The sequence below is a fragment of the Apostichopus japonicus genome, chromosome 7, assembly GCF_037975245.1.
Source record: "Apostichopus japonicus isolate 1M-3 chromosome 7, ASM3797524v1, whole genome shotgun sequence".
Lineage (NCBI taxonomy): Eukaryota > Metazoa > Echinodermata > Holothuroidea > Aspidochirotida > Stichopodidae > Apostichopus > Apostichopus japonicus.
The window spans coordinates 21,415,538-21,430,138 of NC_092567.1; the positions used below are offsets into that span (position 1 = coordinate 21,415,538).

A 14,601-nucleotide genomic window follows, 5' to 3' on the forward strand; every position below is an offset into this window, starting at 1 on the left:
CATGATATGTATTATGCAAAGTGCTGTGATTTAGACTGGCATCTACAGCAAAGACATGGTTCCTAGGAAATATCACCACATTGGCCCAGTTGATTTGGCAATGCAGTATTTTAACTCGTGAGGTTATACATAGATAGAATAATGTTCCGGTAAAGTACTAAATAGGCAGTTCTAAGTTTTAGAATAAATTCTTGATCAATTCATAAAATCTGATAGCTGAATTGAAACTGATATGAAATGTTTTCAGATCATCACTTGATTGATAAAGCTTCACCGATGTTATGACCGTGATTTTTTATGTTTTCGTCTGCACAGAAATTTATGTTAAAGAAACAGTTTGCAAATACACAAGGGTCTGTCAGCACTTCCACTACAGAAGAAGCTTTAAATGAAGCTAACAGGGTGAGTTTTCATATTTCAAACTTTCTCCTAAGTTTAGTTAATATTCAGTCAGCAGAGGATAATTTCAAACCCTATACACGTGGATACTATCCGGGATGAATGCCAGCTTTTATAAATCCTGCTCCCGATGTATGGACCGCAAATCACATGGCAGCCATGTAACTTGTAAACCCATTCCTGCTCCGGACCGCCAGGAATGGGACCACCACTTACCCATCCCCCATCTGATGTACAAGAAGCTATCTCAGGATCTGAACACTTTCTCAAATACAGAGCAAGATTTTAGTGTAAAAGAATGTTTAAAAGAGGGGTCTGGGCCCCCCTGGGTACTTTTAGTGGATCTGCCATTGACAATAACATTAGACACAAAGAAAACTAATACATTGTGGGTTCTCCAACCAGAAGCAGGGTATGTTATCATATAGGATTTGTATGAATGGCCTCCCAAAATGACGATGACGGAAACAAAATTTGTTTCCTGATCCAGTTTATTTGTGACCAATGCCAAGTGGTCGATACCCGACCTTTCTAGTAAGTTGTAACAGACAAGTTTTGGTACCACCAGATCCTGGCAGAATTCATCAGAAACTGCAGCTTTCTTAAAGTATTCCACATCGAGTATAATAACTATTGTGAGCTGTTTCCCACGGGAAAAGAAGAGACACCTTTGAAATTAATTCCAGACCACAAACTGTTTCAAACTGGTGATGACTCTGATTTCTGATCATGACTCTCAAAGTCATTATTTATACTGAATATTCAACATGTCAAAGTCATTTTTATACTGAATATGCAATATGTCAAAGTCCTTTTTTTATACTGAATATGCAACATGTCAAAGTCATTTATTTATACTGAATATGCAACATGTCAAAGTCCTTTATTTATACTGAATATGCAATATGTCAAGGTCATTTATTTATACTGAATATGCAACATGTCAAAGTCATTATTTATACTGAATGTGCAACACGTCAAAGTCATTTATTTATACCGAATATGCAACATGTCAGTCCTTTTTTTATACTGAATATGCAACATGTCAAAGTCATTTATTCATACTGACTATGCAACATGTCAATGTCATTTTTTTATACTGAATATGCAACATGTCAAAGTAATTTATTTATACTGAATATGCAACATGTCAAAATAATTTATTTTTACTGAATATGCAACATGTCAAAGTCATTTATTTATACTGAATATGCAACATGACAAAGTCATTTATTTTTACTGAGTATGCAACATGTCAAAGTCATTTATTTTTACTGAATATGCAACATGTATCATCGACGTCATAAAACATAAGAAGTGAAGATCACTGTCTTACCTACCTATCCTCTTGTGATTTGGTGGTGAATAACTCACAAAATGTTGGTCCATTTTGAAATAGGATATTTGGTTTATTTATTTTTTTGTTCCCCTGCTTCAGGGAGATGGGAAACGAAAAGAGGCAAATTTCATCTCTTTCTTGGATTTCTTTTGTTTTTGTCTGTTTGTCATCTGACTTTATTTTTCTTATTCCCCCCCCCCCCTTTGTGGGGAAATCAAATTTTTCAAATTACTGTCTAGTGGCCTTGAGGTATCAAATTATTTTCAGCTGATTGATCATTTCTCCCAAGTAATGATTTCACAACATTCATGTATGTCTGTATGTTGCACATGATCAATTGATGGAATGGATCGAGAAAGTGCTTTACCAGTTTGACAGACCAAAATAAAATGGATCTTTAAAGCATCTCTTTTTGCTTTTTATGGGTTAATTTCCCTTTGACACATACTCTAGGAGCACACAGGCCTGTTGAGAGCAGTGGGGGTCAGGGAGGATAAGGCACAGGGTCTATTTGTGGCCTTGAGGTATGCAGACCTGGCTATGGGACACACAGTATAAATGACCGCTCTAGAGGGGGGGGGGGGAGGGGAAGTGACTAATGCCATTTACATTTGTACATAGTTTATTGTTGAATTGGTGTACTATTCTATTGTGCCAAGATTGGGTGACCAAGTCCTTAGCACCCTAAAATACAGTTCTTGTTCAGTTTTGTATAACCATGTTTATCGAAATCGCGGTAGCTTTTGTAGGGAAAGGTCTGCATTTGAATATTTACAGATAAAATTTGGATTTACTTGGCTAGTTCTTTTCATTCCTTGTCACAGGCAAAAGGAATCTTTGTGATGGTGATGGCGTATGTATGTATGAATGTATGTGTATGTGTGTATGAATTTATTTCACTTTCCAGCAGACAATGTGTGTACAATTTATCCTAATTACTTCTCATTACCTGACTGGCATTAATTAGCAAATCTTATTTCTGCAGCTCCTCTCCAATGGATCGATCGATAGTGAAGATGGAGTCAAGAAGATCATACACCTACAGGAAGCCCTGGATAAACAGAATCACGAGCTAAGCCAAGCTCTCCTTCAGACCAAAACACTTTCATCTCGAGTCGGAGAGCTGGAAGAAAGTCTATCCATGTCACAGAAGGATGCCATCAAGGCTCATGGAGATTCCCAGAAGCACCTCAGAGATTTTAAAGAGGTAACTCGAGGATTTAATGTCGTCACCTGTGGAGGGTGACTTACGCATTAAGAGGTATCAAAAAGTACTAAAAGGCTTTTATTAGAAGCATCGACGCCCAAGTAATTACGAACGTACCATCCAAATTCTGATCAATCCGAAGTCCCAGTCTTAATAGGTCACCCAAAAGGAATAAGAAGAGTTTCTCTGTGGACATTTTTAGGAAGTATTTTTTAATCGCAATCATTACTATCTCATAGGCCAGTGCTGTACTTGGGAAGACAGAGGATGGGGTGGGGGTCAAGGGGGGGGAGTGGACATGTTCATCACAATTATCGCTAGTAGTTACAAGACCGTTGACAAGTCTCAGATGTTTGAAATTTAATCTGACGAGACATATTACTACTAATATATGATATACTACTAAGGACTGACCACAGACATCGAATAGTGAATTTCTAGTACAGCTATCTGGTTTAATAATAATAATAATAAAAAAAGAGAGAAATTAATCAGTATGAATTATGCAGATCAATGCCTTGGAAGATCGAAGAAGACATTTGCCCGGGGAAATGACCTGTCCTAGTTTGCTCGCGTCTCTCGGTCCACATTGCAATTAAAATAAGAGTGCGTGTGTCCCATGGAGTATATTTAAATCTATTAATAGCTGTCATTAAAACTTTAAAGTCTGACTGACCTAGAATAACCAAACGAAATTGACCTAGAATAACCAAGCATCGGAATTAATTAGTACTTTTGAAAATATCGTGTGTGGTGTTTGTGATGTAAGATGAGGGCAACCAAAAAAAAAGGGGAAAAATATATATGTCATAGTTAAAATGATAGCTGAAGGCAACAGCAAGAATGTTGATTAAATTATGTTGACGAGCTTGGAAGTTGAAAAGAGAATAGGTGAAAAGCAATGAAACAATCTTCTAATATTTATTGGTGATATTACTTGAAGAAATTTCATCTTAAATGCCAGAAGTTTAACAATACTGTACCCTCCTTTCTCCCTTTTCAAGTGAAGTGCAAATGAGCCTATGTAAATGTAGATTAGCATTAGAACGTTGTTAGCAAAAACTGATAAAAAAAGAACTTTCATAAAGCAAAATATACATTTAAATATCTCCCTCCCTCTCCCCCTCCCCCTCCCTGTGGATAAGAAGGTGGGAGATTAACCAGCATATTTTCACTTGCTTTGTGTAATTTGTTAGAAAATATACATGATTGTCTTTGGTCAGTTTGCACAGATGTTGGCTAAAATTTTCAAGGTAGGGTTAAAACAAGCATTATTTGTCTCATAAATTTGGTAACAAGACAACATTGATACCTTTTGTGTCCACCACATTGATAAGAAATCTCACAACACCAAACAATAGAATCCATGATGTAGGAGATAGGATCTCCTACATCGTCAAAGTTTTTTCTAGCTGATGAATGGTCGACACCACGGAACTACCGGGGTCTGCATGCTGTCTACCACCAGCTGATGGTAGCAATCAGAATAATCTGTCGCACGAGATGGACGACTTGCTTAGACTGTGACATTGGACAGACTCTAAAAGACAATAAACATGTACCACAGTAATCAGGGCAAAAGTTTCTCTCGAGATGAGTCTTGTCACCGTTCACTGGGGGGTCTGGGGGGGACAAGATGTAGATGGTATTTCTGAAAGGTCATCAGTATTTACTCTACCTCTAATTCCGTGGGGCTAAACTTTGCCGAGGCGAAAGTTTTTCCCGAAAGTGCTGCCCTTATCCATGTCTGATCATATTGAGAGTAATTACTGTTTCTACTCATTTTGCCAATATAAATATAAATATAAAACTAATTTGAGTATAAAATAGATACTTATTTGTCTGTTTATATTGGCCATTAAAGATTAATCTGTGGCATATCTTTTCCATTTTTTTTTCAGTCTATAGCACAGAAAAATGACATGGAAGAGAGGATAGCAACCCTAGAGAAACGTTACTTGAATGCACAACGAGAAGCTGCCTCCCTCCACGAACTGAATGACAAGTTAGAGGCTCAGCTAGCCAATAGGGAATCATCTGTGAAACAGGTGAGAAATGATGATTATTCATGTTGGTGTTGAATATGACATTATGAACTCATAACTCATGCAGATAAATTGTAGAGAAGTGTTGCTTGAATCCACAAGGAGAAGCTGCCTCCCTCCATGAATGGAACGAAAAGTTAGAGGCCAAATTTAGCGAGAAAGGAATAAAGTGTGAAATAACACTAATTCATGTTGGTGATGAATATGCATGAAGTAATGGGTACATTATTCATGTGGATAAAATGTAGAGAAATGCTATTAGTATACAAAATTGTGAGCAAAATCACCCCCAGTATAATGTGATTAAGATATGTCATTACTAATTTCAGTTACAGTATCCATCAAATCAGTAATCATTATTCGGAATATTACTATTTGAATACAACATTGGAGTCCTGAAATGTTGATGTTTTCAATACACCCCCCCCCCGCCACCGATCAACGCAATTTTCATCAGTGCCGAAATTCAGTCATTGTTGTAGTGTGTATATTAACAAGGTGCTGTTAGAGTCTAACCATTTCTCCAGAGAACATTTAATGTTTAGAAGTGTGCAGTTCAAAGTTCATGGTTTAAAGATCACATATCATACATTTCTATGATTGATTGACCATATAAAATGTGTTACACATTTAACTCACAGAATAGCCCCTGGCCCCCTCCCCCCACACCCAAAAAATAGTAACCCCAAAAAATTGTCATGGGGGTCTTTTATTTTACTGACTCTCACTGCACCATGTTAAAATTAAAATTTTGCACTTTGCGCGTGCAGCGAATCTTAAGATGCTTGACAGAAAATAAACAACTTGCCCTTTCTTTTACAACAGCCCCCCGTTAGAAATACATGTTTTGTTCTTACCCTGATTATCATGTTTATTGTCTTTTGGAGCACTATAAAAGTTGCTATAATGATCTATCGTCATAGCTGCATGCTTGTATTGAGAAAGTGTCATAAACACTTGTTAGATATGTGTAATTGCTTGACTAAATGCATTCAATCATAGTCAAATTGAGGCAAGAGGTTTGGGCTGTCCACATTCCTTTACTGTCATTTTGTCTACGGCGGGTGAATTGCGGTCTCAGTAGTACATCAAGCTGTCTTTGGCAGAGGCAAGGTTACCTCTAGACATTTCTCTAACTTCATCATCGTACGTATCGTGATGTGATCCGTGCTGTGAATTGCGGGCTCAGTAGTGAATCAAGCTGTCTCTGGCAGAGGCAAAGTTACCTCTAGACATTACTCAAACTTCATCATCCTACCTATGGTCATGTGATCCGTACTGTGAACCCAAAAAAAAACGTGTGATGGAAACGGACCCTTTACACTGGAAAGACCCTCTTTGGTTTTGATTAAAAGTGTCAATTTTTTTAATCCTGTTCACCCGCCCTAAAATTCGAGAAATTTGGTAAAGGGGTAAAAAGACAAATTTAATAACTTTATGCAGAAAGTTGACTAATTTACAGATTAGGAGTAAATAACTTGAAGTCAAGGTAACTTACTGGCTTTTAGGCAACGATTTACTCTCTTAATTTAGTTAATTATTACTCCCTCGACTTCCCTCTCTAACACTACGTTATAGGTCCCAATACTATATAGTGACACTACAAGGAACCAAGTAAATGGTATGGAATATTGCAACAATGTTATGGCTTAGATCGGTTTACTTGGAAACAGGACACAGCGACAAAGGCCCTCAAAATAATTATTGCTCTATGAACTTCGTCAATCCATGATGTCACAACCATGCTCGTACTGTTTAAAGTTTTGGGCGCTTGTGTCTCAAACTGATTTTCTCTCATCCTGTAAATCACATATATGTGTATATGCTTTGCTGAAGTGTTTTGGATTTTTTGGATTAATCTACTTTTAATATGGAATAAACCTCTGTCCTGTTCTTTTAATATTTCAAGAAAGTTCTGATAACCCACAAGAGACAGACTATCAGACCTGTATTAAACCAAAGTTGAATTGGAATCCTTGCGGCCCAAAACTTGCGTCATTGTATGTAATCGTACGTGATGAATTTGAAGTCATCGAGTTGGTAATAACTCCCATGTCAAAGAAGCAATACATTTCATATATATATATATATATATATATATATATATATAAATATATATATATATAAATATATATATATATATACCTATTTTACTCTTAATCAGATTCACCGTCCAAGCAGCTTGAGCATTAGCGACAAACTTAACAATGGTTTTTGTTTCGCCCAAAATGGTGCCATTTATTGGCTGCATTAAACAGTTTTGTGCAAAGAATGGTGCCAATGTCTGATTGATGTATTCAAAATAGACAAGACAACATACACTTGTCACAATAGTGTTTGTCAATATTAGACAAATGTATAGATATTTGTTTCAAAAACTAACAGCTTCTATCAACAATTCTGATAATGTCGTCCTTTAATGGCACCGTCATAATTTCCATGTAACCTTGAAAGTCAAAATCTAAGAGGGTGAAGAAAGCTCACTGAAGCAAGCATTCTTTTAATATGTCACTGTTTTTTATTTTTTTTAAATAATTCTTTTTAGCCTGTTATGAGTTGTATAGTAAGCCTGAAGAATTCTTCTATATTGATGATGGATTAAAGCAAATAACTTGAAAATGTACTTTATCAGAATTTATCAGGATTTAAATGAATAATGATCTTTACTTCAATAATGAAAGGCCTTCTACTTTCATCTGCGTTAAAATGAGTACATGTGAAAAGAATGATAAAGAAAACGATGCATAGAGGCATCAGTACAATATCGTAACTAACAGCAGATGCAACGCAAACTACTTAGGTGCTTTTAGTATCTAGTTGTGTCCAAAGCACTGTGTGGATATGACAGTGTGTATGTGGGTGTCCGTGTGTGTGTATGTATTTTACGGTTTGTAAGACACAGTTACTCAAGAAGCACTCCTGTATTGTGTTACTGCATCTGTGTACCCGGTCCTCCCCCCATCCCCCCCCCCCCTCCCCCATCAGTCCAATTAGAAAAATCCTAATTAGTTTGGTGTAGGTCAAAGGGTATTCATCAAACTTAATTCAGGCAAGAGAGGTCTCTCATCTACTGGCTTTTCCGCATTCAGACCTGTCTTGAAAATAGAAGAATAAAAGAAATAGAAGAATGATCTGAGCAAGTTTGCATTAGTATACATGTAATGGATATATAGACCACCACACACAAGTTTTGAATTACTAAAAGGCTCTTAATCTCCATAGATAAAAAAAACCCCTCTGCGTGGCCCGTTAAGGACTCCTTAGCCTCGATCTGATTTACACAGGAAGTGAAGTGTTAAACTTTATATAAATGTCCACCCTGTTTACACTGCTGATCTTTTAACTGAAAGTCATGCCTGGCAACTTACATCTAGAATGTAATGTAATTTCTGTTCATAGTTCAGAATGATTTATATTGAATTGAATTTGAATTTATTGTCCACAATCGGAAATTCTGCGAACACAGGTCGTAAACGAAAAAAGAAGAGCAATAGTATAAGTATCAATAGACTGCGATACACATACAGTAATACAAACATATGTACAGCAAGTCCTAGAAATAAGAAACTTATCTTCTTACTTGTGAATTAAATATATGAATAGAGTTAGGCACAAATGAGTATCTGTAGCGGTCCCTAAGTGTACGTGGTGGGAATAAATGCATGTAATTATAGTGCTGAAACAAAGGGTGTGTTGGGTATTGCATGATATGTTTCAATTTATTGCAGACCTTCTCATGGTACAAGTACTCTAACGATGGTAATTGAGCACCGATTACACGCTGAGCAACTTTCCTAGGTTGCTCAAGCATCTTCACATCAATTTTTTGTACCATTGGCAAAGTAACAAATTATATTGTACATCAAAACACTTTGAATGAGGGATTTATAGAACAAGGTCATGATTGTTTTATCCACTCTGAGGTTCTTCAGTTTTCTTAAGAAATGCAGACTCTGATTACAGCCTCTGGTATTGCTAACAACATAGCAAAAAGCTAAAGAACATGATGTGGTCAAACTGTGACTGTGTTTTTCTTCATTGGTATCTGACCTTTATCATTTACAGTTGGAATAATGCAGCATTGGCTGCACATTATCTGTATGTCACATTGTAATACATTCCAAAACAGTTACAGTAAAAATGCCATCGGAGCACTACATGACTAAATTTTCACAAACCTTCTGTTTGGTTTCAAAAAAATCCCTAAATTTTTTTTTTGGGGTGGTTAAAAGTACAGCATAAGCCATGGCATATGAAGGAAAGTATTCATCCAACCGTTCCCTTGCCCTAGATCCTTCTCCTCTAGGAGAACTTTTGCTTTCTCTCTAATCAAGATTTTGTTTCCTTCTTTGTTTGATCACAATGGATGCATTGGCGAGATCCGTCATAGTCAACTCGTCGCAATTCCCCAAAAGCTAAGAAATAATCAGGATGATATTCGCTCCGGGACGATATCTTGTTTCCAAAAAAATGTCGACTCAAAAAAGAAAAAAATGAAATATGAAAAAGTGAAAGGAACAGGAAAGCAGAGAAATGAAAAAAGGATGCATAGTTACAATGTGGGTCACTCGATGACTTCTCCTCTAATTGTAATGAATATTCATAAGCTTGTATAGAGATAGTAATCAGATGGGATCCTGCCATGGTAGGTAAAAATGACAGACGAAAATCCAAAAGCTGATAAACAATTTTTCCCCTCTGTTTTGTTCTTTTTTGTATCATATCACTGGTATTATTGTGAAAGCCAAGAGCCAATTAACATTAAACTTAATTAAAGCAGGATATGTTTTTTTCGGCATGTTGAGAGTCTTCCTGCATCACAAGCACATTAGCACTTAATATAAACGTAACATATTAGTTTGTACTAGCTTGAGACCGTCAATACAATTGATGTATGCGTAATAATATCAACCACATCGGTCACTTTCATCGATTGCAAATCTTGAACATTAAAGCCTAGAGCTTTTTGTGCTCAGATGGTTTATAAAGCAACAAGAAAAAGAATGGACTTGCTATCTAAGGCATCCCAAAGTTGAGTCTCGGCCTTGCTGTCATCAGTATATCTCCTTAAGGAAACTTATCTGTTTTTATTTGAAAATCAAACTAAAACAATACTGATAGCAAACTGCTTTTATCCACTAAAGTGCCTCTGTAAGAGCCTGTGTAAGAGAATGTGTTTTCATTTGCTTATATGAAACGTTTTCAACTCTTTGGCAAGTATCATTATATAAAACAAAAACAAACAAACAAACAAACAGAACCAAGACATGATCATCTCTGAATGTCTTATTTTTATGTTTTTCTATCCCAAACTCTCTCTGCAGCTGGATGAAAAGATGAAGACCATGCAAGAGAAATTAGAGTATTCAGAGCAGAAGCTGACTCAATCTTTGAGGAAAGCTGAAGCACTGCCGACGGTGGAGGCAGAGCTAGCTGAAAGAATGGCAGCTCTCTCACAGGTAAGTTGATTAGATAAGATAGTATATGTAGGTAATGACCGCCGGCTTTCTGTCGGGATTTCTAGCCACACCTCAACGTGTGTCAATGGGCACCCCTTGTCAGTGTGGTGTCAGATGTGTTACCCCTAAATGTCGTTTTACCCAGGACGATAAACCTTCGGCGACCGTCATCTGTTGCACTGTTTTGCTGCACAGTTTGCGTGGTCGTAAAGGGAAAAAAAAAATGTTATATAGTCTGTTAATGTCAACTTACATATGTATATATATGTTTAAATACATGTGGTTATACATATATATACATGATATATATACATAAACATATATATATATATGTAAATATATATATATATATATATATATATATTGTGTGTATGTATATTGATTATTTTGACCATTTATCAATAAATTGATTAATTTAGGAAATGAGATGAACTCAATTAAAAAAGAAAGAGAAATTAGATACAATTTGTTTCGGGAAAAGCTATTACAAAATGTTTTTCATCTATTGCATAAATGCAGATAAAAGGGTACCTTTTAATTTGATATATGAGTTATATATTGATTGATAAATTAATTGATTAATGAGAGGGATTAAATTACAGGAAAGTTACAGATAGATGCAAATGGGTTAAGTTAAAACCATTGCAAAAGATATTTAGGAACATCAATTTGGATAATCAGATTCCTCTATTCGATATGTCAATTTATAAGAAATTTCCATATTCTCTACGATTTATACTAGATGACTTTTGCTTTGGCAGTAAGTTATGCAAATATTTCACAGTGTATAAAACAATGTCATGTAGAGCTCTCATTAATAACAAGTATTAAAGAGATGGTTGCAAGGTGGTAGAGCTGATTTTGCTAGCTCAAAATTGGTTAAAGAAAATGTCCTTGTATTCATACATCTATGTGTCTATATTTCACATAGAAAGGCTGTTCTTTCTGGATATTGAAACATTTTGGAATAAACAATTCTATACTGTGAAATCATTACCAGTAAATGAAATGATTGTTGACCACACTGGATGTGCTACAAATAAGAGCTGAAAATCTCTGATCTTTTCTGGTTCTCATTTAATCCTTGGACAAATTCAACTCACGCGCTCTACATTTAATAGTCAGATAGTTATTCTGAGTTTTGAGCAAATCGTATTTCAAGGAATCACAAAGCCCAACTGTCGTACTAGTTTTTTATTTCTTTGACACACCCATGATTAAAAATACCTTGATTAAAAATACATTAGAACGTGACAAATATATTTTGAGCTTCTAATGTCTCTTATCTCTTTATCCAAATCTCATATGAAACAGATGAATCGGGATAACAATTTCCATCAATTATTTAAAAAATGCAGATTTTCTTGCTAATCGGGTGTTATAATGCAAATTAGGGCAGATATATTACAGATTTTTTTCGGGGGGGGGGGGGATTTGAGAGACCTATTTGACAGAAGAGCAGATCTGAGGGCATCTCACCAAGCTGAGTCAAAGACAGATAATCATGTAAAGTATCTCCTGAGAGTAATCTTGTCTGCTTTTTCAAACAAAAATCCTGTTCAATAATTATGGAATTGCATAGCAAATTTCTCCTGATTATTAATATTTGTTATATTTAGAATAGAACTTGTGAAGCAATGCTTTTCTTCTGAGGAAAAAAAAGAAGAAAAATGGAAACTTATTGTGCTAATATAACTGATGATGTAGACGAGGGGTACTCCATAGGCTGCCTGCGGGCAAGATCCAGCCCACGAAAAAAAAAAAATTGTCCCACAATCTTGCATTAGCCATGTATGTGAACTCATAAGGTCTTTTGGCTTGACCACCCTACCGGCATGTGCCCTGCACATTGCTCAATCTAGGTATGGTGAAGTTGTGGTTCTTACTGGTCCCCCTGTGGTCAAGCAAAATGTTCCTTTACATCCATGGTAGGGAGAAAAAATAAATGGCTGATGTAGACAGATTGGATAGGTATTGGATTTTACTGCTTCAAAATGGAAAGTTACTATATAATTTTAATTTTAAAATTAATAAAGTTTGGTATAATTTGAAAAGACAACAAGCTGGTTAAGATTGTTCACGTCGGATCCTGACGCTATTAACGTTATTAAATTTGGATCCTAATCACAAATTAAGCATAAAAATTGCATTTTTATGTCGAAAGTTACACGCAAAAGAAACTTGATGCATCTCTACCTTCTTACTTGACTCTGCGATCAAATGCCAGTGTTAACTCCAAGGTGACTGACACGATGTTTCAAAGTTCGTCAAATCGCCCGTAAACATGGCAGGTCGACGTCACCTACAAATTTTAATCCGCGGCTTCACACCCCTACGGCAAGGTCAGATAATCCCTTGGGGCGGACAATGTCGGTTTCTCCGTTATCGTTAATGTTTTTGTACTGAAATGGCCGATTTGAATGTCTTGTGCCCACGTGTCTCCAACATTGACAGTTTACATTCAAATATCGTACAAATATACTCTCTCAACGCTAGTATGTCTTCAGTTATTCACATGAATAGAAAAAGGGTTGGAGGGTCTGACATTTTTATTGTAGCAGGATCTTCTGCAGGCTTTTTGCAGTAAATAAGCAAGATTATTTAAGCTGCTTTTTCTCTCTGTGATTTTCAGCTACAGTACATATATATATATGTATATATGTATGTATGTGTATATATATATATATATATATATATATATATATATATGTTATATCACACGGTACAGTAAGATAGGGAACACACTATGTTAAGGTTCACCACCAATTAGATCAGTCAATATATATAGAAATTGGCAGTTAATAAACAGAGATTTGGATAATTTATACTTGGTCACAAATACCACATGACATTATAATCTTATAAATTATTTCATAGTCACGGATTTCTTTCTGCCTATATAAATACAGACAGTCGAATCTCAGACTGATCTATTTCAAATTCTTCAAAATGTTAGGTTTTTGATGGATGGTTAGAAGAAGCAAAAAAATGATGTATTTAATTGTGTTGTTCCATGTCTCTTTGGGAAACATGAAAGACAGCCTTTTTCTGGCTTAGTTTTGGTGGCCTTGTGAATATCATATTTCACTGTCAATTATAAATATTTGATGGCAACAAAAATGCTATATATAATATGAGCGAAATCCATTGTCTATAAATGTTTAAATATTTCAGTTGGTGAATGTGACTTTGTAAAATAGTAAAAGACTCGCCTATTTTTCTTTTTTCTTCTTTAAGGCAGAATTTACATTAATTCCATTTTCTACACCAAATTTTATAGTGACTCAGCTTTTCTGAATTGAGAAAGAGAGAGAGAATAATCAATGCTTCTCTCTTAGAGCTGTCATGCTCCTAGTACTGCTGGGATAGGCATGAAACTGAAATGTCAGCCCACAGCGAAATCTTTGTACCTGATACTTTTGTGCCACAGCACTTAAGAATGTTCTTGCTCCCGTGACAAAAATTGGACAAAACGGGCATTTATCGGACGAGTAGTGCGACATGTTGTCCATCGGCAAAAGTTGGTAAAAGTCTCTGTGGGCTGCCTTAAAAAAAGGACTCTTAAAAGCTTGCACCCAGAAAAACCAAGGGAAAGTATGAAGAAGGTTTCAGATCCTAGTGACACTGACAAAAAGATAGAGAAACATTGCAAAGTATAGTTAAAAACCCATTCATTTTAATTTTTTTTTCATTTTATTTATTTCCAGTATAAATGTAAATATTTATAAACAGGACATCAAAAGTGAGTTAGTGTACCAAAATAAATAAATAAATATTAAAATTTAAAATATATATATTTGGTGAATATAATATATATTTGATGAATGGACCATTCTGTCCCTACTTTAAGATATCGTCCTATTAGTTGAATGTAGCCTAATTTGACTGGCTAAATCCTACCTTACTCCGTGAATTTGGTTCACGGTGGTCTGATCTGTGATGTCATCATCGACTCCCTTTCTTAAAGTAAGATGCATTTGGATGTTTGCATAAGCTGTCAACATTCTAGGTATTTAGGATAGCATCCAAATGGACCTCTCTCTGTTCATTTCTATTAATATCATTTTCCTCTGTGAATTAATGATTTAAATATTATTTAAGGAAAAGCAAAACAAATTTGCAGCTCATTTGGCCATGGGGACAATATTTTAC

The 14,601-nt window shown here is 35.6% G+C and overlaps 1 protein-coding gene across 11 annotated transcripts in view; it reads left to right on the forward strand.

Annotated features, from left to right (window-relative positions):
* Positions 1 to 14,601, forward strand: part of LOC139969723 (liprin-alpha-1-like) — a 132,571-nt gene that overhangs the window by 65,633 nt on the left and 52,337 nt on the right. For all 11 annotated transcript variants that reach the window (XM_071974922.1, XM_071974914.1, XM_071974918.1 and 8 more), the window contains 4 exons: positions 316 to 402; positions 2,724 to 2,945; positions 4,847 to 4,993; positions 10,315 to 10,449. In XM_071974922.1, coding sequence (XP_071831023.1) covers positions 316 to 402; positions 2,724 to 2,945; positions 4,847 to 4,993; positions 10,315 to 10,449 — 591 coding nt within the window. The remainder of the gene's footprint in view (positions 1 to 315; positions 403 to 2,723; positions 2,946 to 4,846; positions 4,994 to 10,314; positions 10,450 to 14,601) is intronic.